Source organism: Terrapene carolina, unplaced genomic scaffold (assembly GCF_002925995.2).
Source record: "Terrapene carolina triunguis isolate 2854851 unplaced genomic scaffold, T_m_triunguis-2.0 Scaffold113, whole genome shotgun sequence".
In the NCBI taxonomy this organism is placed as follows: domain Eukaryota; kingdom Metazoa; phylum Chordata; order Testudines; family Emydidae; genus Terrapene; species Terrapene triunguis.
The window spans coordinates 10,099,058-10,124,585 of record NW_020664464.1 but is presented as its reverse complement, the minus strand read 5'-3'; the positions used below and the strand labels follow the sequence as shown (position 1 = coordinate 10,124,585).

General features: G+C 44.8%; 1 protein-coding gene across 1 annotated transcript in view; it reads left to right on the top strand.

Annotated features, from left to right (window-relative positions):
• GCNT1 (glucosaminyl (N-acetyl) transferase 1) overlaps positions 1-12,925 on the top strand; it is a 35,692-nt gene extending 22,767 nt beyond the window's left edge. The window contains exons 2-3 of the mRNA XM_024216073.3: positions 9,567-9,625; positions 10,315-12,925. Of these exons, the coding sequence (XP_024071841.2) occupies positions 10,446-11,738 (1,293 nt within the window). The 5' untranslated portion in view covers positions 9,567-9,625; positions 10,315-10,445 and the 3' untranslated portion in view covers positions 11,739-12,925. The remainder of the gene's footprint in view (positions 1-9,566; positions 9,626-10,314) is intronic.
• Positions 12,926-25,528: the final 12,603 nt, after the last annotated feature.

Here is a 25,528-nt window from a genome sequence, read left to right as displayed (position 1 = left end):
TCCACACCTGATTTAGCAAACAGGAAGGGGATTTTTAAAATTCCCAGGGAATATAAAGGGCAGGTCTGACGGTTGGTCAGTTGAGGCCAGGGCAGTAGAGTTTGAACTGATGAGCAGAGTGGCTAGAACAGGCATTGTGGGACACTGTCAAATACTTCTGGAGGCCAGTCAGAGCGCATTGGGCGGCCACACTGACGCCGCAGCACAGCAGCGGCAGTGCAATACTCTTTATTCCTCTCGGGGAGGTGGAGTACAAGCAGCGCTGTAGCCGCGGAGATACAGCGCTGTACATGCCTTGCCAGTGTGGACGGGGAGTGAGTTACAGCGCTGGGGGCAGCTTTATTGCGCTGTAACTCTCAAGTGTAGCCAAGGCCTGAATAATCGAGACCACCGACCAGGGAAATAGCCCACTTCCTTCCCTGATGAACCAAGGGACGCACCCCCCCATGTACTCATTCGCTGCACCGATACTGACTTGGACTCCTTATAAATTCCATGAGTGGCGTACCCGAGCCCACTTATCCGCTGAAACTTTTAAAAAAAACAACTCTTGCACCCCAATCTGGGTCAATGCCGGTTATGTGATCTGTATATATCTCTTCACCCTTGCAACCGATACCTGTAATCCCTCATAACCCAAGCCTGACCCCTGATGTACAGTTCCTTCCCTCTTAACTTGTGTCTATTTAATTTTAAACATTAATTTTAATCCAAGCCACTCCCTTTTTTTGTTGGGGGAGGAATTGCAATAACCAAGCTTGTACATAAAGTCTAAGAAATTATTGGGAAAAGAGGTGGATTTAGATTTGGAGCTGCTCTGTAATTTATGTTCACCTGCTTATTTTTGTTGTATGAATATATTGGTTTACCTTAATAGTCTGAGGGGGGAAATCCAGCAGGAAGGGAAAGAAAAGCTCAAGATAAACCACTTCTCAGTAAGCACTTGAGGGCTAAGAGACCATGCCAGGATAGGAAAAAATCCCAGGAATGCAAGAGAGTGAAAGAACTCTGGTAGGTTTTAAAAGCAACACTCTCTCAAGATGGGGGTGGTCATTTGGGAGAACTATCCTGAAACACAGGCACCTATATGTTGCCAAAACAAAAAATGCTGCCAGACTGGGCAGCTGCTGAGTGAAATTGACATAATTCTTGACAGTTTCACAACTGCTGGTCAGTGGTGGGTGCCATAAAATTAAAAAGAATTGTTAATTTAACTCCACAGTTGCCAGGTCTTCTATGTTGCCATGTGCTCTGCCCCAGGCCTGGGACCCCTGGACTCCTGGGTCAGATGGTTCACCGGGCTGCAGGAGTTGGCCAGTCAAAGGAGCAAGCTGGCTGAGGAGTCTAGAAACCTTGATCTCTTGGCCAGCCTGCATGGTAGGGCTGCCCTGGAGCTGTAGATGTGGAAAGCCATCCCCAAATTTTCCAGGCTTCTGGCTCTGTGGCAGGGAGCTCAGAGGCTCTAAGAGCCCCCAGGACTTGCAGGCTCCCAGCTCTGCAGCAAGGAGCCTGAGGTTCCTGAGCTGCAGGGCTGCCCCGAAGCTGCAGTCCCTAGCAGCCCTGGTCCCCAGCAGGCCACCTGCAAAACAGAATAGGTTCCATCAGAATTTAATCTAACCTGTGATGTTTTCACAGAACACTTCAGGTTGGACAAAAGTAAGGGTGGCATGGTATGGTGTATTGCCATCCTTCCTTCTGCACTGCTGGTGGTGGTGCTGCCTTCAGAGCTGGGCAGCCAGAAAGTAGTGCCTGCTGGCCGGGAGGCCAGATTGCTGGGGCTATGAACTGCCAAACCCCAGCACAAATTAAGCCCTGAACATTGCTATTCTTAAGCTATATGAAAGAAGTAGATGCATTGCATAAGTTTTTGAGGACAACTTTAAATACTAAATTGTTGATCCTGCCCGCCAATATACTGGCCCATGGCTTTTAAAAAAAGAGAAACAAAAACCACTACCTTTCTTGTTGCCAAACTACAAGCATGAGACAAAGGCCAAGGCTGCAAGGCTCCTTGAAACCTATGAAAGTTGTGGAGTTGCTACAAAAACCAAAACGCTTATTATGTGACTTTGGAGAGGGAAAAATTGCTTCCCTTTATTGTGTTCTTTCAGTGACCTCTCAAAACATTTGGTCAAATAACTTGCTGCTTTTTGCTAATTTTGTTCAACTTAATACTGAGTTGTTAAAATATCTATCTTCTCTTGAAGAGGCAGAGGCCATATCTAAATATACTGGTTCAGAAACTAATTTTTGGTTAAGTTGTGATTCTTATTAAGAAGGGGAAAAGCATCCTGTCATAAAGATGATTTATATTGATATAGTTTATTCCTCTTCCCATACAAGAATAAGCTATAACTGGTATAAAGCACCTTTATACTTGCAAAACTGCATCCACGCTAGAGGGTTATAACAGCATTCACGCTAGGAAGATTGTACCACTTGAACACTGGTATAGTTAAAGCAGTACCACTTTGTGTGGATGAGCCCTGATACAGTGTGGACAAGCCCTGATAATGAATCCTTCCGAAAATGTCACCTGCTTTTTCCATTCTCTCTACTCCCCAAAGAAGAGTAATTTCTTTTGACCTAAGGTGTTAATGTGTGCTAACTGACAGCAACCTTAGTTAAAGAGGTTTTTTTGGGTTGGCAGGTAAAACTGTACAATTGTAAAACAGTTAGAGGTAGGTCAACCTAATCTAAATGAAGTTTCTAATTTTATCTCTTACTCAAACATAGTCACTGCTGAAATTTTATGTTGTTCAAAGTTGCTTAGGTCTCGTCTACGTTACGGTTTTGTTGGCAAAAGGCAGCTTTTGCCGACAAAACAGTGGAGGTGTACACACTACAAGGCTACTTTTGGCCGCAAAACGCTGCTGTTTTGCCAACAAAATAAAACCCCCTCAATGAGGCATAGAGCTTTTTGCGGCGAAGTTAAAGAAACAAAGCATCAGTGTAGATGCTGCCGTTATGTTGACATAACTGGCCTGCCCCAGTATCCCACAATGCCTGCCGCGACCATTCTGTTCATTATTTTGAACGTGGCTTGGCAGCCCTGTAGGCATGCACCCCTCCCCTTTCAAAGCTCTGAGAAGCTTTGACATTCTCAGCATGGAGAGCTCACAAACTGCTGAGGATGCTGCTCCTGGCAGCTGAGGAGGCTGTGGGAAAACTCTGAAGGAACCATTAATGTGGACTTGCAGGCTGGCAGGCAGAATGGGCAGGTGGGTGGTGGGAGGGGGGGAGGAAAGGGGGTGGAGAGACTGCTCTGTCTGAACTTAAAGAAGTAGAATGCGGACACGCTCTTCCCCCAACACATGCTCTGTTTCTGTCCATCCTCCCCACATACACTTCAAATGAATCTAGTAGGATGCCAGTGAAACAGTGCAGGTTTCTCAGTCGCATCATGTGACACTGTACCTGCCCCATGAGGCATTGCAAACCCTTCCCAAAGCACCCTGCCGCCAGTTGCACAGTGGGATAACTACCCACAGTGCACTGCTCTCTGTGTTGATGCAAGAGCTGCTAGTGTGGATGTGCTCTGCCTACACCAGGACCACAGTGTGGACATGCAACAGCACTTTAATTAAAGCAGCATAATTTTTGTTGTCAAATCTCTGTAGTTTAGCCATAGCCTTATATTCCTACTATGTAGTTGCCCTTGCCCTAATCCTGCAGTATAGTACATGTTCTCTGTCTTTGCCCTGAAATGTGTCCTGTTCCTCAACAAATGTCTTGATCCCTCTTCCCTAGTTAGTGTGGCAGAGATTCTGACTAGGATTTGTTCTCGCCTAAGTATGGGAACTTCCTTGGTCACGCTTCAACCAGCTGGTACTAGATTGGTCCTTAGTGTCCTAGCAAAACCCTTTGCCAAATGAAAGGCCAAATTTCTATTCCCCTGGCTGCTTCCAGAGTTCTCTCAGATTATTTGATAGAGTAGTTCTTCTTCCCCACCCCCACCCCCGCCCCTGCTTTCAACAAGTTGTATTTTTGGGGGGCATGAGTGGGGGCGGGGAGCGGAAATGTAATGCCCCGGCAACATTAACTTTCCACTTTCAATCTACAATGTCCTCTTTCTGTTCCTGAATTTCATTGCAAGTGTTGCATCAAAATATTTCTCCCAGAATCAAGAGTGGCTGTTAGTTTTTCTTTTAGTAATCTGCTTCCTTTGGATGCTTAGCACATTTGTAAACCACCCATGCCTGTGAAGTAATAGAACATGTTTCCCTCTCAGAATTTACTCTTCATAACCTTCTGATATTTACCTTAGGCTAGTCTATGCTGGCAATGTTAAAGCGCTGCTGCTGCAGTATTAAAAAATACACCTCCACAAGGGGGTGTAGCTACCAGCGCTGAGAGCCTGGATCCCAGCGCTGGTGCACTGTCTACATTGGTGCTTTACAACACTGAAACTTGCTGCGCTCAGGGGGGTGTCACACCCCTGAGCAAGAAAGTTGCAGCACTGTAAAGTGCCAGTGTAGACAAGCCCTTACGTTACATTTTATCTATATTGCTGTTAGTTGGACCAGAGACTAGACTATACCAAAACCTATACACAGGGCTGGCTCCAGGCACCAGCTTAGCAAGCAGGTGCTTGGGGCGGCCACTCTGGAGTGGAGCAGCACGTCCAGCTATTCGGCGGCAATTCGGCGGAGGGTCCTGTGACAGTGTACCCCATAAGGCTTTATGGGGAGGGGGTGCTTATAAATGTATGTATGACATAACTGGAATATGTTTGGTGCTGCCTGTGCCAGGTAACACATCTCTGTAAAGGTTATGGTCTACTATATCTATTCATCGTATTTGTACATATATATATCATTTTCTACTTGAGGTTAAGAATATGGTCTGTATGCTGGCTTGGTTTCTAAGTAAGCTTTGGGAGGCATTTGGTCAGCTTCTTTAGGAAGGAATTCGCCAGGTTAAGTACCTGATCAGGAAACACCTGGGGAACAATGCATCTTGGAATGCTCCAATCCACATAAGAAGTCTTCCTGGAGACTTGCAAGATTCCATGTGGACAATGGCTTCAGCCTGTAAAGACTGAGTCATGCAGGGACATGTGACTTGCCCAGGTGACTCCAGAACTCCATCTTGGAGCTGCACTTTGCATAGGAGGGAGGAGGGGGGTCTCCTCCCACAAGAGAGAGTCTATTTAACCCTGGGGGAGACCCCTCCATTTTGTCTTCAGCTGGCTAAAGAAGGAGCCTCTCCACCCCCCCAGGATGCTTGAAGGAAACTGAAACAAAAGACAGTAACTACAGGGGTTGGGAGAGATTGCTGGACCCAGGCTAAAGGGAGATTAGCCTGTAAAAGGGAGCATTCTGGAACTGGTGAGGAACTTATCTGTATTTAGTTTGATTAGGCATAGATTTGCGCATTTTATTTTATTTTGCTTGTGACTTTCTTTGTTCTGTCTGTTACTACTTTGAACCACTTAAATCCTACTGTCTGTATTTAATAAAATCACTTTTTATTTAGTAATTTACTCAGAGTATGTATTAATACCTGGGGGAGCAAACAACTGTGCATATCTCTCTATCAGTGTTATAGAGGGCGAACAATTTATGAGTTTGCCCTGCATAAGCTTTATGCAGGGTAAAACGGATTTATCTGGGTTTAGACCCCATTGGGAGTTGGGCATCTGAGTGCTAAGGACAAGCACACTCCTGTGAGCTGTTTTTGGGTAAACTTGCAGTTTTGGGACAAGTGATTCAGACCCTGGGTCTGTGTTGAAGTGGACTGGAGTGTCTAATTCAGCAAGACGGGGTGCTGGAGTCCTGAGCTGGCAGGGAAAACAGAAGCAGGGGTAGTCTTGGCACATCAGGTGGCAGCTTCCAAGGGGGTTTCTGTGATCCAACCCGTCACAGGTCCCTCACTCCCGCTTGGAGTGAAGGACTCCCGCCGAATTGCCGCAGATCGCGATTGCGGCTTTTTTTGGTGGGGCTGCTTGGGGCGGCAAAAACCCTGGAGCTGGCCCTGCCTATACAGCACTCTGAGAGTATTTGGGAAGAGCTGATCAGAAACAATAAGCTACATTGCTACAAACCCTATAGAGAAACTTGACCCTCTATATGCTAATTAGAATGGTAGAGTTTCACACCTCTTTATACTCATGTGAATGACTGCACAAGTGCAAAGTAATAGAGATTTGAGACCTTTGGGCTTCACTGAGTGGAGAAGGCAGTCTTATTTCTCTGATTGCCTTCATTCTATGAAGGGAACCATATAGAGCCCTTGTGCAGAAACTTGTGATAAGCAGTAATGGATCCTGGGAAACTTTCTGTAGAAAAGTACCTTGAATAAAAGAGGAAGGAAAGATGCCACCTCTACACTGTAAATTTATATCCATATAACTAAGTCGCTCAGGCGTGTAAAAAATCCACGCCCCTGAGTGAAGCAGTTACACTAGGGGCTAGGTAGGTGTAACAGCACTATGTCAATGGGCAATCTTCCCTGAGCTACTGCCTCCCATGGAGGTGGATTAATATGCGGATGGGAGAAGCTCTCCTGTCAGCAGAGTAGCATCTTCACTGAAGCACTACATCAGTGTAGCTGCACTGGGCTGCACTGCTGCAGCATTTGAAGTGTAGACCTGCCCTAAGAAACTGATGTAAAGGGCTTTAATGTTATGGGAGTGATTGATAGCAGGTTTGTGGGTTAAAACTACTGCTTCCCTTTACCTTCCCTCCTCCCACCCTCTTTAGGAAGATGGGAAATCTCCTTTGTAATCCTGCTCTACACAACTATGTACAAGTGTGGAGACCCTTGTGGATGAGTGTAACAGCTGTGTCACACCACCAGTGTAATGAAGAGCTGTAGACTTTATTTTTGCCTGTTTATAAAGCCAGCCCTTTGCTTTATGAACAGCTACTGTAGACACTAGGTGGAAACTGAACCAAAGAGTCACCATCTTGTTTAATTTCCCTACTGCAGAATAGAGAGTTCATAGCTAATTTGAGTTGGCAGAAAACTATTTTAACTGTTATATAGATGGTTGCACATCCGAGGAGGCACGGATGTGTGTCAGATGAGTTATTTAAATAAGAGTATGAAACTACTGCTGTTTAACTTCAGAGGACACAGTATAAGTGTGTATATGTAGTTGGAGTGAGCTATTTCTAGTCCAATTCCATATCGTTCTACTACCACGAAGGAAAATCTGACCCAGAGCACTTATTTCCTATAAAATTTTATATAAACACTCAACTGCAAATGCAGTGGGACTAATGAATTGTTGTGCAATTCATTTAGTTTGGAGGATGATGGAATCCTAGTAGTCTGCATGGAGAGTAGCATTGGTCCCTCAAACATTTTGTCTTTTGGCTACATACAAGTGGCCTAATCAGAGCAAACTTTACTTGGTTATTCCCTCTGCTCCAGCACTCTACCTGACTGCTGTCTATTTCCTCTCCCTTGATGCAGAATGAAACTTCTCTTGCTGCCTGGAGCTACCACTACTTTAATCTCTCAATGTCACTTTGCAGTGTGAGTCTGCTGTCCTGTAGATTTGCTAACTCTCTAGTTTTGTTGTCACGTGCTGTAATTTAAACATTTTTGACTATACATTGAAGAAACTACCCAGAATACATCATTTGGGGGGGGGGGGAGGAGCGCGGGGGTCAAGACTGCTTCTGAGAATCATGATCTGGGCTGCAACTAATAAGCATCCCCAAATGAAGACTGACAGGCATCATCAAGTAAGCTTAGAAGCCACAGTTTGAGAATCATAAATTAGAAGTTAAAATTTTAGCAGACTTATTAAAAATTCGTACTGAGCAGGTTACAGAAAAACAGGCTTAATGAAGTATTTGGGTTATGGAAATCTCAAGCCTTGATCATTTGTCTCTGTTTAAAATTCAAAAACAAATTGTTAGAAGGTAATTTGGAACTGGCAGTAATTGTTTTTCAAAAAACAGCTTAGCAATAAAATTGACATTTTTATTGGAATTTTAAAAATTTGGATGAAAAGCTTTTGTTTTCCCTTTTCTTCCTCCTGCACTTCCCTTCCACCAAGAATTGGGATGACGGAGGGGAAGAAAGACAGATACCAACAAAACTCTTGGCACTCTTTGCTTTATAGAAAAACTTTGTTAAATTTTTCATGGAACAAAAATTGTGTTCCAATATTTTTTTGCAGAATTTTTTTTACCAGCTCTATTAATAATACTTACATTTCTACTGATTTTGCAAGTGTAAACATGACTATGTATGAATTTGGTTGTCTTCCAGAGTGCTCTCTTAGTTAGTAAAAAGTTTTAATGCTTTAGTTTCCAGATTGAAATATTGGCACGTGTTCTCACTGAAAATTATGGACTCCCATCACCATCCCTCCATATACATTGAGCATTTTGCTTGCTATTAAATAAAGCAGTGGTTCTCAAACTGGGTTGGGACCCCAAAGTGGATCACGACCCCATTTTAATGGGGTCACCAGGGCTGGTGTTAGACTTGCTGCGGCCTGGGGCCAAAGTCCAAGCCCCACCGCCCAGGGCCAAAGCTGAAGCCCATGTCCCACTGTCCAGGGCCAAAGCCCAAGGTCGTCAGCCCTGGGTGGCGGGGGTCAGGCTACAGTCCCCTGACCCTTAGGCTTTGCCCACCCGCCCCACCTGAATGAAGAGCAATGAAGTTTGAGAACCCCTGAAATAAAGTACTTGAAGCTAAAACCTCAATGTTCTTTAGAGTTAATTAAATTATGTATTTAAAAGTAGAAGTGGCTATTTAGTACATTAGATGCAACATAATTGTTTATAGGCCTCCACTATCTGATTTATTGAGTTTGCATTATTTTTCCCTTTCATGCTGTCTCAATATTGTTTACATGTAAGCCTGGAAGGGGAGGTAGAGAGAAGAAAGAAAAGGAAAAACAAAGTTTTTGACCAAATGTAGCTTTTAATTTTTTGCAAGCATATTTGTGAATACAAATAAAGTGCCACTCTTAAACTATTACCTGTTTAGTTGATCCAGATTCCAGAGATTCTTGGCAAACTCTTCTGGGCAGTCATACATCTGCAGATGTCTCCAGATTCTGTCCATCTATATACAGGACTCTTCAGTCAAATTTTCTATAAAAATACATAATGGAGAATGTTCACATGGGTAGGGGTTAAGATATTTAAGGGCTAATGGACATAAAATATGTACTGTACATTACAGGTGAATACACAGATAGATATAGATATAGATATACACACACCATAGTGCTTTGAATTTATAACAAACTCAGATTTTCATTTATTTCGTTCTTAGCGTATTGGATATTTCATATGAAATCCATGTAGTTGTATCGAGAGAGAAACTAGGGCTATCCTATATTTCTGACAACACTATACTTCTCTCAACACTGTAGTCCATGCTTATCTAGTAGCCAGCTCTCTAACAACTGAATAAGCTGTCTTATGCATAGAGTGATATGAAAGACAGCTTCAAAAGTGCAATTTAAATACCTGTTTAAAAATAGACCACAAAAATAGCAATACCATGTCAACTAGAGAGCTGTCTTCAGGAACTCTCTGAAAGCTAGATGACTATGTAACACTACATTATTTTTTTCCCCTTCTCTTTTTCAGATCTTTCCTGAAAGAAGTGCTAGGGTCACATCACTACTCATTCTTCAGTATGTTTAAGGGTCTGTATCACAAGAATAAAATGTTGAATGTGCATGTGGGCTGCATTTCAAATGAGAGGATGGAGTGTGAATAGTTTCCCCAGTAAATGAGTTGTAAATTGAAATGCCAACAAATCTTTGATGGAGTGTGTGTAAAATGTCCCTGTTAAATTCAGGTTGGAATATTTACTATAAGTACTTAAGCTACTAACACTTCACATTCTCTGTATTGCACAAAACCCCAATTAGATGAAATAATTTAGCGAACCAATATGGGTAAACCAGTTCTGTCTAGGGGACAAAACAATTTTCTTCCTATTGCATTTTAAAATGCCAACATTTTTAAAAGGGATTCAGCGGATCGAAGTAATCTATCTTAGACCAGCCATACCAGAATTAACACACTTCATCCAATAATGCAATAGAAAAGATAGTATGAGGGGGAAATTAACATTTGAATTTATAGCTTCAATACTAGAGCTGGTCATAAAATGGGAAAACAGTTCCATGAAAACTCAGACTATATCTAAACTTTCAAAGGTCTAAACTTTGACCACCCTATTCATTACATTTTCTAAATTTCAGGAAACTTTTAACTAAACCATTCACCATTAAAGCAAAGACTTTTAAAAGCCACTGGTAAAATGTAGAATTGAATTGCAGAATAACTGTACTTATTAGAAATGACTTATATTTTATTTTTGTTTTAGGACTTTTCCTCCAATGTCCAGTGCATATACACACACTTTTGAGAAATGAGAACAGATGACTCTGAAGCTGTTGAAGTGGGTTTGAGATCATGAGTACAAAGAAGCTTTGTTTAGCCAAGTGAAGGTATCTGATGTTGTCTGAAATGCTGAGAAGAAAATTTCGTTTTTGTCATATTTTACGCTGCAGGCACCTCCTTGTGCTACTTTTGACTTTAGTGGCCTTTTCGGTTCTAAAAAGTAACCAAAAGCCGGACTTCTTGAATCACAGACATCTAGAGCTGACTGGTGAAGATCCTACCACTAATATTAACTGCTCTAAGATCCTGCAGGGTGATATAGAGGAAATTCAAAAAGTAAAGCTTGAGATGTTAACTGTGACATTTAAGAAACGCCCTAAGCTAACAGCAAGTGATTATATTAATATGACAACAGATTGTGCCTCTTTTACCAAGATGCGGAAATATATTATGGAACCTCTCAGTAAAGAAGAAGCTGGATTTCCAATTGCCTATTCAATAGTGGTATATCACAAAATAGACATGCTTGATAGACTTCTAAGATCAATCTATGCTCCTCAGAATTATTACTGCATTCATGTTGACAAAAAGTCTCCAGAATCTTTTCTGGCAGCAGTTAAGGGAATTGTGTCCTGTTTCAATAATGTCTTTATTGCCAGCCAATTGGAGAGTGTAGTGTATGCTTCGTGGAGCAGGGTACAGGCAGACCTCAACTGCATGAAAGATCTCTACAGGAGAAGTACAAACTGGAAATATTTGATAAATCTTTGTGGTATGGACTTTCCTATTAAGACCAACCAGGAAATGGTGGAGAAATTGAAAGCCCTAAAGGGTGAAAACAGCTTAGAAACTGAGAAAATGCCTTCCAGCAAAGAAATACGATGGAAAAAACACTATGAAATTGTTGATGGTAAGCTAAAGAACATGGGAATAGACAAACAACCTCCACCTCTTAGTACACCTGTTTTCTCTGGCAGTGCCTATTTTGTTGCTAGTAGGAGATTTGTAGAGTATGTGCTAGAAAACAGCAAAATCCTTGAATTTATTGAATGGGCTAAAGACACTTATAGCCCTGATGAATACTTGTGGGCTACTATTCAAAGAATCCCTGAAGTCCCAGGGGCAGTTTCTTCCAGTGACAAGTATGACGTTTCTGACATGAATGCTCTTGCCAGGTTTGTGAAGTGGCATTATTTTGAAGGGGATGTGTCAAAAGGTGCCCCCTATCCTCCGTGCAATGGAATTCATGTGCGCTCTGTGTGTGTGTTTGGCGTGGGAGACTTGAACTGGATGTTACAGAAACACCACTTATTTGCCAACAAGTTTGATACTGATGTTGACCCCTTTGCAATTCAGTGCTTGGAAGAATATTTGAGAGAGAAGGCTTTGAATCAACACAAAAATTAAAATGCTATCTTGTGTATGGTATGACCGCTTCACACCGATAAGGCTGTCATGCAGATAAAATATTAAGTATGTAGTGATGATTTACTAGTGTGTTGCACCTTACTCCTCGCCTTGGTATGAGCATCAGAAACTCCACTTGGGGTATATATGAGATGTTCGTTCAATTGAGTCTCACCTGACTACTTTTTCCCTACAAATTTCCATACCACATACTCTATTATTGGAAGAGGTCCAAGCCTCAAAATGCATATTTGGGGTCAAGAGAGCTGCTCCGGTAGGTCCAGCTCTTCTTGTGTAACATTTCAATATTAGCCTTTCAGGGTTTTTTGATCTCTGCTACTATTCAATCCAAAGACTTAAAAACCAGAACCCCCTGATCTTGTGTGGCCATAACTCAATCCTTTTTCATAATCTTAAATTACTGTTGGGCAAGGGGTGGAGAAAAAGCTAGACAGAACAAACATGTAGATGCAAAAGGATCTCAGGGAATGCATATCAGGAATTCTTTAAAAACCAGTTAAAAGGGAATTGACCAATATGCCAATGTTAAGACTTTTGCAGTGGTTCCATGTGTATTCTGGGATACATACTTCTGAATCCTCTCTTCAGAAAACTTTGAATTTAAGTTGAAATATTCACCAACCAGCTAAAAGGCCTTGTGTTTAAAGTACACTTCTTACAGTAATGTTTTGTGTGCTTGTTTTAGTTTGTTAAAACTATTTTAAAGTTCAACAATTAGATTTTAATTTCAGAGATGACATTTATAGCTCTAATCTGCAATGTCCATCTTCTCAGGGGAATGTATTATTCTGGGTCTGTTAGGATATAAATGCTGATATCAAGTTTATTTTGGTGCATAATGTCACTTTTCTACACTTGTAATTTTTTTTAATTAGTTGAGGATTGAATTGAAATTCTTTTATGTTGCAACTCTAACTGGCAGAGCAGAGCTGCTGGGTCAACTTTCTGAAAGAGTTAATGTACATGAGTCTACCCACTTGTATTCCAGAATATTTAAACATTGACTGAATATCCAGAAAAATAAATTTATTTTTCTAAGTGAAACTGTTTTCTCTTGACACTTGAAAGTCCTCTCTCTTAAAGCACTGTTAAAATACAACTCACTGTGATACTTATATTTGTTAACTTGGGGCCAAATCATGCTGTACCTGGCTCAGGTAGGTGGCCAGCAGTCAGAGTAAATTCAGTGGGGCTACTTCTGGGAGTAGAATGGAGGATGTAACAGGACTGACATAAAAGTAGTTAACCTTTTAGTCCTAACTCTTGAAACTATTTCCAAACTTCTTGGGATGAAGAAGAGATGGTAGCCTAGACTGAAGCTTAGTATGCAGTGGGTTGTACACCAATAGTAAGAGATTAAAGTTAAAAAATGTGTATATACTTTTTATGGTTTTGATCCTTTAAATATGTGCAGATGAGTAACATTACTCATGGGAGGAGTTCTATTGAAACCAGTGTTGCTGTGTGTGTGTGTGTGTGTGTGTGTAACTATGGGTGTGGCTACACTTGCAGATGTAGAGAGCTGGGAGTTAAACCAGCCTTCGGAGACCGCAGCGGGGAAAACGCTGCTGTGTGTTGACACCAGGGGTAGGCAACCTATGGCACGGGTGCCAAAGGTGGCACGCGAGCTGATTTTCAGTGGCACTCACACTGCCCGGGTTCTGGCCACCGGTCTGTGGGGCTCTGCATTTTCATTTAATTTTAAATGAAGCTTCTTAAACATTTTTAAAACCTTATTTACTTTACATACAACAATAGTTTAGTTATATATTATAATGTTTTTAGAAGGTCTCTTTCTATAAGTCTAAATTGTATGACTGGCACGCGTAACCTTAAATTAGAGTGAATAAATGAAGACTCAGCACAGCACTTCTGAAAGGTTGCCGACCCCTGGTTTACACTGTCAGCTGCAAGCACCCTGGCGTGGCCACATTAGCAGCTCTTGCAATGCCACAAAGAGCAGTGCATTGTGGTAGCTATCCCAGTGTGCAAGTGGCTGCAGCATGCTTTTCAAATGGGGGGGGGGTCAGAGTGTGACAAGGAATGTGTTGTGTGTATGTGGGGGAGAGACAGTGTGTTTTGGGGGGCAGAGAGTGTGTCAGCATGCTGTCTTGTAAGTTCAGACAGCAGCAGATCCCCCTCCTCCCCGCCTCTCTCTCACACACACTCACAGCATTCCACAGTAATGGTTTGCTTTGTGTCCCGGAGGAGATAAGCATGCCGGCTGTCAGAAATAGAGCTTTGAAAGGGGATGTCTGCATGCCTGCAGCAGAGTTCAAAACAATGAGACAAGTAGCCACTTGACTTCAAGGGATTATGGGATGTTTCTGGAAGCCAATCACAGCATCGTAATGCAACACGTCATCCACACTGACACCAGTGTGGCATAGCCAGGTTCTAAGTGCAGGGGGAGCAAACCTAAAAAAGGCACCCCCCCCGGCTCCTCCTCTGGCCATGCCCCCCTTGGCTCCTCCTCCAGCCGCTCTGCAACCCCCCCCCCCTTGGCTGGCCCCCCCCGCCGCGCCGCGCCGCCCCCCCCCCTTGGCCCCTCCCACCTCGCTGCAGCCATGCTGCGCCCCCCCCTCGGAGGGACTCGGTCGGGGGGGGGGGAAGGGGGACAGGCGAGCGCTGCTCTCTTCTCCCAGGAGTTGGGGGGGAGCGGAGCAGTGGGGCGGTCGGCAGCTGGCGAGATCCCCTCTCCCCGGCAGCTGCGGAGCGCTGGGCCGCCGAGCCCTGGGCCGTGGCGATGTTGGGGCCGCGCTGAGCGTGGGGCGCGATGGCCGAGGAGCTGGCCCCTTCGCTCCTCCGGCCGCGCCTGCCGCTCCCCCCCAATGGCTCCTCCAGAGTCCAGCTGTGCTGCCTGCCCCCCCTTGCCTGCAGGAGCCCAGCGCCAGCCCGACAGGCACCGCATTTGAAAAATGTGCTGAGGGGAAGCAGCTGCTTCCCCTGAACCCCCCTAGCTATGCTCCTGACTGACTGACACCCAGGCATTTCAGCCGGGGCGCAGCAAGCTTTATGCCTCTCATGGAGGTGGATTACCAGGAGCGCTCCAGCTGCAGAGTCCAGGCACTATTAAGTGCCTTGCCAGGGTGGACACCTCAGGAGTTAGGGTGCCCAGGGCTGATTTAATGTGCTCTAACTTGCAAGTGTAGCCAAGCCCTTAGCTGCATACTTGTTTGCAAAATTATACCCAGGACATCAGAACTAGGGCTGAGAAACCTGCTGTGGAGAAAGTGATTAAGGAAGATGGAACACAAGGTATAAATAAATCAAAAAATTTCTGAGATGTAGGAATAGGAAGAAACACTGCAGGTGCCGTTTGGGGACACACTTCATTTTGGTAAAGACAGTTCAGTCTTAAAAAGTACTGGATCTGTCTTCCAAAGGGACCTGCAACAACTTTGAATGCTATCTGAGTAAAGTTCTAGCTGTCTTTTTAGGCCTTACTAGAGACAAAAAAGCAGCTATTGTGGTAGACATGACAAAAGCAAGACTAGACTACACTCATAAACTCCTTGAATGTAAGCACTGCCTTGGTGTTAAAACTCAAACTATTCCTTAGTGCTGATTTACTGCAGTCTGATAAATTGGATAAAGACAGTTGTGAAATGTTCTCCATTCAGTACCTACCTGTTGTCTAAAACGATCATTTAATTCTTTGGAAACATCTTTATATATAGTTGCATTTTAACATAGGAATTCCACTTCCCCATCTAAATTAAAGATAAAGGCTATGGGTTTTTAGGCCTATATCCTGTAACCCACTTAAAATATTAATCTCTACTTCACATGAAAAGAGCAAAATATTTAATTTGATTTCTCTTCCCTTGCCCTTCCAAAAATGAATCTATTTCTAAGCATCTGCAATGTTGTTACCTCTGCCAATTTTAATCAAACACAAGATTTAGCCCATTGCCATACACAGCGAATACTCCAATATCCTTTTTAAAAAAAAAACCCAGAAGTAACTGATATTTTAGTGCTAAAAGAAACAAGTTGCCCCTGGCTTTAAAACTTCAGGTTAATCACTGCTTCAGGTAGGGTTGCCAGGTTTCTGGTTTTCGAATGGAATGCCCGGTCAAAAAGTGACCCTGGCGGCTCCAGTCAGCACTGCTGACCAGGCCGTTAAGTCAGGTTGGCGGGGCTGTCAGGCTCCCTTCCGCGCGGCTCCCCGGAAGTGGTGATGTCCCTCGGCTCCTAGGTGGAGGCGTGGCCAGGGAGGGGCGACACCTGCATGCGGAGACAGGGTGCAGAGCCACCTGGCCCCGCCTCCATCTAGGAGTCAAGGGCCATGTCTCCGCTTCCAGGGAGTCCCCTGAGGTAAGCGCCACCTGGACCCACACCTCCTCCCATACTCCAATCCCCTATCCTGAGCCCCCTCCCAGAGCCTGCAGCCCTTCCTGAGCCCCCTCCTGCACCCAAACTCCCTCCCTGAGCCTGCACCCCAACTCCCTGCTCCAGTCCTGAGCCGCCTCCCACACCCTGAACCCCTCATTTCTGGCCCCAGCCGGAGCCCGCAACCCCAGCCGGAGCCCAGTGAAAATGAGTGAGTGAGAGAGGGGGAGAGCGAGCGACAGAGGGAGGAGGGATGGAGTGAGCAAGGGCCAAGGGTGTTTGGTTTTGTGTGATTAGAAAGTTGGCAACCTTAGCTTCAGGGACTGTTATATGTTCCTGGGGAGGCTGTTACAGCTAGTCTATAAGTAGCTAGTCTTCCATTACAAATGTAAGCTGAAAACAAGCCAAAAGTGGCTCTACAGTATACTGCAATGGTCTCAATTGACCAGTTCCATGGAGGATTTAATCAAACAAAAAGCTGCAAGAAAAAGGCAACAACTCAGAGTGGATCAGACTGGATTCTGTACTAATCTGTATACAGTACAACAAGAAATGACTGACATTTTACAGCTCTTTGCTATGTGAGCCAAAAACAACAATAAATAAAGCCAAAGCTTAATTATTTGCATTAGCTGCATGTGTGGTGAAACTGCAAAGCTGTTTCTGATTGAATTCACGTGCATGCTTTCAACTTTAGTTGCAAGAGCCTAGACCAGTGGTGGGCAACCTGTGGCCCGTCAGGGTAATCCGCTGGCAGGCCCCGAGACAGTTTGTTTACATTGACCAGCACATCCACACCACTTCCCGCAGCTCCTATTGGCCGGGGACGGCGAACCGTGGTCACTAGGAGCTGCGGGCGGCCGTGCCTGCGAACAGTCAATGTAAAACTGTCTCATGGCCCGCCATGATTGGCTGCGTGCGGCCTGTGGGCCACAGGTTGCTCACCACTGGCCTAGATTCCCCTGTAGGCAGCATTTTCTAGGGAGCTGAGTTACTTCCAGTAGCTGGGGCTTTAAGAAAAATACCAAACTGCGAGACAAAATTGCAAGAGTTGGCAACACTGAAAGCTCTGTCCAGAAACCTGCCACCCTCACCAGCTACTGCAGTCATCCCCATCAAAAGAATCTTCAATTTGTTCATATGTTTGCTGCTTCTGTCTAACATCCATGAATATGAAAAATGCTCTTCCCTAGTGCTCCACTTGGAAAGTGGCAACTTCGATATTTCATCTTTAAACTTGGCTTGACTTTTGAGTTACTTTAAAGAAAACTGGCTTGGTCAACTTTAAAAGTAACGAATGTTTGGAGGTAGCAATTTTCATATGCTTGTACTAACCTTTTCACCAATAGACCTTGTAAGCAGGATAGCTTTAGTTCAGGCAAACTGAATGCTTCCTCTGACTCCAGGTTTCTTCCCAGGCAAACAAAAATGCAAAAAAGAATTTCAATACATAGAAACTAGCACTAAGGCAGAAGCCTTGAGTACTCAGACTGGAGTAACTAATTGGCTGTTTTATTTCTGAATCTTTTAGAACAAGCTTTTTCAAAAGCACGTTCATGAGTTAGGTGCACAGGTTCCATTTACTTTCAATGGGATGTGTGCTCCTTTAGGCACTTCTGAAAATCCCATTTATACTTCACCCACTAGTGTTACATTAATATTGGGGAGGGCGGTCATTTAATTTATTTCTATTGTAACTATAGAAATAGAACAGATAAATAACTATATAGTGACAAAGTATAACCATTGTCCTAGTAACAGATACCATACAGAGTGCTATTTCAGTTGACCAAAGGCTGACTCTCTATTCCTAAAATGTTTAAACTCTTACATGCAACCTCTTTCCCACTTGAATTTTGCTTTTCAGTAAATCTGTCACAGACTCTGCCTCCTGTAATATAACACTTCATTTTTAAGTTTCCTGTCACCTTCTGAGCACTGCAGTTGTAACTAAGTTAGCTGTACAACTGTTCATTGTGCTATCTTTCACTTCACTATTTTGTCCCACATATGAAACACCGTGAATATCAGGAAATCCAAGGGCAGTAGCAGCAAGAAGCTATTCGCTGGACAATGTGGTATTCACACTGATATCACTTAATCATTTTTCTCTGCTTTTCTTTCATTGCTTTTAACTTGAACAACTTTCAAATTTTAAAAAAAAGGGGAAGACGAAAGGAAAAGGTGCTGATTTTTAGGCACAGTACTTACTCAGATTTTTTTTTTTAATTATTTGAGAACTTAAGAAAAACAAAACCAGCTTTCTTAACTGTGAAACTGCCTAAAAGTAGCTTCAACTGAGGTATATGCTTCTGTAAATTGCATTTATTAATGAGTATCTATCCAATGATAACAATTGTCCTGCAAATCATCTTCATTTGTGTATGGTAACTGGAAAAACTGCATTAAAGATTAGAGTCTAAGTTTGTCATCCACTGTATGGCTTCTGGTTATGTGGCATGAATCAAAGCTGTCTTGCTGGAGAAGGATCTTAGAGGGCAGATGTTCACTAGATGTTCCGTGGTTTATATGTCTCCTCCAAATTCACATATAGAGCTGTCCTTCATTTTCCACATTGTAGTAAGTAATTGCAACACCTGTGTGTGGTCCTGATGCAGTTTGCTGTGATCCATATATTATACAGCATGGTGAAGCCAGGTAGCTGGCCTATAAGATCTGTTGTCAGGTCTTGACTCTTGGCCCTGCTATTTTCCCACAGCCTGTGCCAGTTGTCTATTGGGCACAGTCCTGATGTTTTAAGAATTTTGGCCACTCCCCTGAAGGAGTTCCTGAACTTAAGGCAGTGGGGAGAGGTGGAGATGGCAACCTTCTTACAGTCCTCCCTGTGAAGTGCTTTGGTGCAACCACAGACATGACAAGGGTGACAAATGTAGATTGATGGCTTCATAGTCTAAAAAGCAAATCAAGTGATTGTCCTGGCAAATAACTAAAGCTTTATATACACCAGTTACTCTAGTAAGTAAACAAATTGACTGCACTGTGTAAACATATTGATTCCTATTGAAAATAGGGCATGCTAACAATTTAAGACTTGCCTATTTAGAAATCAGTCTCATCTACTTAATATCTGACTGAAAAAAGTGTTCACAACTACAGACTATGAGCCAGATCCTCAAGCCCTTCAGTGGGAGTTTGGGGGATCAGCGCCACTCCAAATCTGGCCCTCTCACACTCAGAAAGCACAAGGAGCTAAGTATGTTGTATGAGAATTCATTCATTAATAGTGTGACTTGCTGCACAAAAGCCACAGTTCTATATTCAGTCAAAAGAAACTTCTGCCCCTTGGCGCTCTTTAGCAAGAGAGGTTGCTCCCTATACTAAAGGACTAGCAGTTGTGGAATGCTTCTGGGTGAAGCCTGTTGCTCTGCCTAAACTCACTGCTGTTCATCCAATACATGGCAACCCAGCTCCTGGGAATGATGCTGGGATCCTCAGTGTCTTCTCTGATGTCCGAACGTAGGAGCCGCTTCTTCCCCAGCAGAGTGAATGCAGGTCAACTACGAAAGGATTTTTCGAAGGTTCCTGCTTAACAGCTCTGCTCTGAGAGACCAGGTGGATGAGGCAATATCTTTTATTGGACCAAATTCTATTACCTCACCCACCTTGTCTCACTGATATACTGGGACTGACGCAGCTACACCAACACTGCACACATGTTCTGGTCTGTCAGCAAGATATTGAGAGAGGCCTATGCCCCTAAGATCTAACTCCTCCATGCCTTTAAAAAAAATGAAACCACTTCAGGGAGCCCCCTTTGCTGTGTTTGGAATAAGAGGATGCAACTAGCCTGCACAAGGCCTCATGCATCTTTTAAAATCAGTGTTGTTAGTCATCAAAAGGTGGATTAGGAAAATAACTTGGTGATTAAATTTGCCATGATGGTGTCCTTTGGGCTGAAAATACAGGTCTTATATTAGCTGAGATTATTAGACATATTCCTGCATTTTTAACATTTCAAAGAAAACATTTTTCACAGGTAAACATTGCATCCCCCCCACCCCTCCCACCAGGGCCGGCTCCAGGGTTTTTGCCGCCCCAAGCGGCGCGCAAAAAAAAAATAAAAAAAAATAAAGCCGTGATCGTGATCTGTGGCGGCAATTTGGCGGGAGGTCCTTTGCGCCGAGCGGGAGTGAGGGACCGTCCGCCGAATTGCCGCCGAATAGCTGGATGTGCCGCCCATCTCCGGAGTGGCCGCCCCAAGCACCTGCTTAGCAAGCTGGTGCCTGGAGCCGGCCCTGCCTCCCACACAGGCTCTCTGTCTCTTTCACACTCTCTGGCACTCTTTCACACACACATGATGATGTTGTTGTTGTTGTTGTTGTTATTATTACTGCTTGGTACTTCCTGTCACAATGTTCATGGTGAGCCAGGAGTGGCAAGGGGCTGTAGGAGGGCTGTGGGCTCTGGCAAGATGCAGCCCCTATGTGACAGCATGAAGCCTGCCTTGAGCAACTGCTGCAGTGTCTGCTGCATATGAAGCTCAGTGTGTGTCAGCAATGGGTGGGGGGGGAGTTCTGGGGCGGTCCGTGGGCGGGGGGTGGTGGCTATGCCATCTTGACACACTGAGGTCAGGGGTGCTGGCTAGGACCTCCTTCAGTGGAGCATAGGGTCCCCATAAATCCTAAGGATAGCCCTGTCTAGGACCCAAGTCGGAATGGGGAGGCAACTCTCTAATACACAAGGATATGGAACAGAATATTTCTGACTAAAGACACTGGGTCAAATTCTGCCCCTTACACCCAAAATCAATGAGGTGGCACAGGCCTAGATACACATTTGTTTCATTAAATGGAAAAATACCATGGTCAGACTTTTCACTTTGAAAGCAAACAATTTTTTTGGAGAGGTGGTTGGTTTAGAGAGTTTATATCTGTCTTATGTTTTATATTGTTCCCGTCACCATAGAATTTAGATAAAAATTAATAAAGCATGTCTCAGTCTGAAAGGTTCCTGCTCTTCACTCCTTGTCAGTGTCATTTTCTTAAATGGGATTATTCTATTTATCTGCAGGGGAAGTTCTGTCACTTCTACTAGCACTGTTTATGGAGGGAAGGCCTTTACATAAAGAAAAGATGTACATTTTCCCCTGAAAGTAGAAAGACTGGGGCTCATCCTGATCTCTGATGGTAGGGAGTGCCACATATGGGGGTTTTACATAATAGTCAGGATGCAGCATAACAATTATATCCCCAAACCTAATTGTGACCTCTTTTCCGCAGGAGTATCTAGCTAGATTTTCTGAAAGAGACAGATTGAAAATAATAAATTCAACACAGACAATATCTATTGGATTATACAGCCCACCCCTCTGCTTGTGGAAAATTGTTCACTACAACATGTTAGCTAATCGATTTGTCTAATCTAATTTTAAATATGTGCAGGGATGAGTCATCCACCATTTGCTGCTCAAGACACTTACTCTCCAGTCTTATCCATCTTGCTGTAAAGAAGTTTTGTTTTCATGTCTTTTCAGAGCTCATGAAAAGTGGGCTGCCCAGCACTTTGCAGAATAATATCAGCTATATCCTTGTACATTAAAATGATTGGCTAATTAATAGAACTGGTTGAAATTGTTGAACTTTTTTCCCCACATAAAAGTCCTTTCTAAAAAAAATTTAATTTTGCAGAAAAAAAGTTGATATTGACATTGTTTTTTGTAAAATTGTCTGCCATTTTTACTAAAAAAATTGTAAAATTAATTTTCAGAATTATTTTTTTTTTATTTACTGAAAACGTTTTTGGTGAATGAAAAATGTCAAAATTTTGATTAAAAGAATTTGGTAAAAGACATCACAGAAACTTTCACAGCAAACAGGTGCATCTCCAACCTTGGGATCTAGAAACAACTTTGGCAACTTTTGCAAATTATTTTTTCCATTTTTTTTATGGAAGCTCTGTAGTTAATAAACACACCTGCTACAACTGTGATCTTATTTCTATGTTTAAAATAATCAAGAGCAGTGCACAAGAGGCTTCTAGCTAATATAATTTCTTCCCTTCTCAACTCATTCTCCCCCAATTTATCTGAATGAAGCAGTTAAAATCAGCTTCCCACTGCTGTTCTGACCTGTTCATGTTTAAGTTTCTGTACAACTCCACCCTATTCCTACCATCATTTGTTGCTCCACCTGATTTAATCTCGGCTCTCATTTCATATTGCTTCCTACTAGTCCCTTTGATCCACTAATGAAGCCTACCGCACCCTGCCCTTTGTTTCCTTTTTTGATGCCTCTTCTATGCTGGGAAGAATTTCTTATCAAAATCCACCAGACATTCCCCCCCTTCATCCTAATTCTTCCTTAAAAAACTTTTTTTTTCTTTCTGTAAAAGTGCTGTCATTTGCCCATTATTGTTTTTTAAATAGATCCTCTAAATTAACAGCATTTTCTGGATTTCTCCACTTTTGTTTGCATCCTGTCTGTTCATGCATTTAGAAATCTTTTCCTTTTTGTCTCGTAGAGGGCAAAGCATACTGTGTGCACTTAAATAATGAATACATTAAACAAATGAGGTAGGATGGTGGTGCTAAACACTACTTCACTCCTAAAATCTGACTGGAAAGTGAGGGGGGGGAGACATATTGGGACAAATTTATTCCAATGAAAGCAATACACCAGCAAAGAAACTTGCTCATCCTGCTCAGAATGAGCAATCTATCTATCTAAAGCACTGGGGGACTTAAGGCATTTAAGAATGTTGAGTAATGCTACAGTGGTCCAAAATTTGGCCCCAGAGAAGGGTGACCAGATGTCCCTATTTTATAGGGACAGTCCCAATATTTGGGGCATTTTTTCATAATGGGCTCCTATTACCCTCCACCCCCGTCCCGATTTTTCTCACTTGCTATCTGGTCACCCTACCCCAGAAGTACTGGCCTCTGAACAACACATTTGGTAACCATAGAGATAGATAATCAAATTCTGAAGCAGAGAGTTTCTGCACTACATTTATTTGTAGAAAAAATATACATTTGCCCATTACGCAGGTTGGCAAACCTTTCAAAGGACTTGGAACCTGATCTTTCTTGCTCCCAGTGAGGTCAGTGGGAATCTTGCCACTTACATCAACTGGAGCAGAAAAGGCCTCCAGTCCAAGCTCCAAGTTTGTAAAGAAACTAAGTGGTTGTGAAACCAGATCTCTACTTGTAACTGCTAAGTGAAATGTACAGACTAATCTATTGGGTGGTGTAGTGAGGCGGTGTGGTTCCCTACCGCCCCGGAGAGAGACGAGTCCCTCTGGACACCAGACTGGGCAGAGCCAGGGAGCTCTGATGGTCAGGCGTGGCATTGGAAGTATGTCAAGCCCAACCCCAGAGCTCGCTGAGAGAGCAGCCGCCGGGGAGGCCAGACGCCTCCGGCCTAGCTCGCAATTGGGAAAGCCCAGCGGCCTGCGGAAAACCCAAGGACTGGCCTGACCTGCCCTGCACCAGCTACCCGGAGGAGTTGCTGAGCTTGCCCCTCGCCAGCTACCAGGAGGAGTTGCCGAGTCTACCCCCTGCGCCAGCTATCCCAAGGAACCCATGGTGCTGAACCCCCCTGAAGACACCATCCCGACCCAGGTACCTCAAGAGGGGGAGTCTGGAGGTAGCCCGGGGGCAGCCGACCCTAGTGTGGCTGCAGCACTGCCAGAGCCCACGTCAGTGTGTTGCGGCCAGGATCCCCACTGACTCAGCAGCGGGTCTTCTGCCACTGTTAGGGCCCCGGGCTGGGACGCAGTGGAATGGGAGGGCCTGCGTCCACCCTGTCACCCAACTCACGGGTGGCATTCTCCCCATATCCCAGGCCCTTCGGAGCCAAGGGCCTAGGCTTACTGTTGTATACTGTTACTGCTCAGCCCCTGCCTGAGGGCCTGACACACCATTGCCCCGCCCTGACCTAGGACCTGGGCTCACTCTGCTTATTTCTGCCCTCGCAAAGGCCTCAGAGGAAGAAGACTCCTGCAGCTGAACTAACTCACCACAAGACATCTTCCCGAATTTAGTGATACAGTGTGGTTCCCCGCTGCCCCGGAGAGAGACGAGCCCCGGCTAACCTCCCTACACGTGGTGGAGAATGTGGGCACGATCCCTCGACCCCTGTGAGAAGGAGTCTGGGGTACCCCAGAAAGAGCCATGGATCTGGACAAACTTATCAAGCTCCTGACTGAGAGCCAGGAGCAGCAGCAGGCGGTCCAGCTCCAGCAGCAGTTCATCCAGCAGCAGCAGCTGATTCGGGACCTGGGGGTTCAGAACCAGGAACAACAGCGACAATGCCTGCAGCAGCTGGCGACGGCACTGCCGCGCCCCGCAGATCCCCAGCCGGGAGACACGGCCCGGTAACCCCGCACCATTGCGTCGGGGCGACTGACCAAGATGGGACCCGATGATGACCCTGAAGCCTTTTTGAATGAATACATTGAAAGAGTGGTGCTGGTTGCAGGGTGGGCCCCAGACCAATGGGCCACTCTCTTGGCCCCGTACTTAACCAGGACAGCCCAAACAGCGTACAGAGGGCTGTCTGCGGAGGATGCAGGGGACTATAGCCAGGTAAAGGCAGTGATTCTGGACGGCCTTGGACATTAGCCCGGAAACCTTTTGGCAGCAGTTCCGGAGCAAGACCTACCCCACAGGCACCAGACCCCGGTTGGTGGCCCAAGAGCTGAAGGAAGTGTGGAAGCGGTGGCTACAGCCAGAGAAGAGGACCACGGACGAGGTCATGGAACAAATTGTTTTAGAACAGTTTTTACACATCCTCCCAGTGCAAGGAAGGGCCTGGATGCTTCACCGTTGGCCAGCGACACTAGCCGCCGCATTGATGGAAGACTTCCTCGCGGCCGAAGCGCCGGTGGGGCCAGCTACCAGAGCTCACACCCCAGAGTGCCCTAACCCCAGACCGAGGTGCAGAGTCTCCCTCACGGGCAAGAGGCTCGCTCAGGGCTCCAGGTTAGACACCCTGAACTCCCACCTTGACAAGGATCTGCGCCCCCTGTGCCGAGTGTCTTGAGGACCAATCAGAGTTCCCGCAGGGGCCCGACGGGTGGCCCTACCTGGGGTGGTCGCCCAGAACTCGGGCCCTGTTTTTTATGCAGGAAATATGGACACTTGCAGTGTGACTGCACTGAGATGGACTGCAGCTTCAGCCGCGTCTGTGCAGGAGAGACCCGGGCCCGGCTGCCACAGGTCCCCAAGATCACGGTTCCGGTAGTTGTTGGGAACCACCCAACCCTTGCCCTGATCGATTCAGGCTGTGGCCAGACGCTAATTCGTCAGACCTCGGGGCCCTGGGTCAACCCCCACCTGGGGACGATCCGGCTGCAATGCATCCATGGTGACGTGCGGCACTACCCCAGTGCCTGGATCCCGCTAATGGCGGCCAGGGTCACACGATGGATGATTGTCGGCCTGGCCCCTCGACTAGCCTACCCAGTGATTCTGG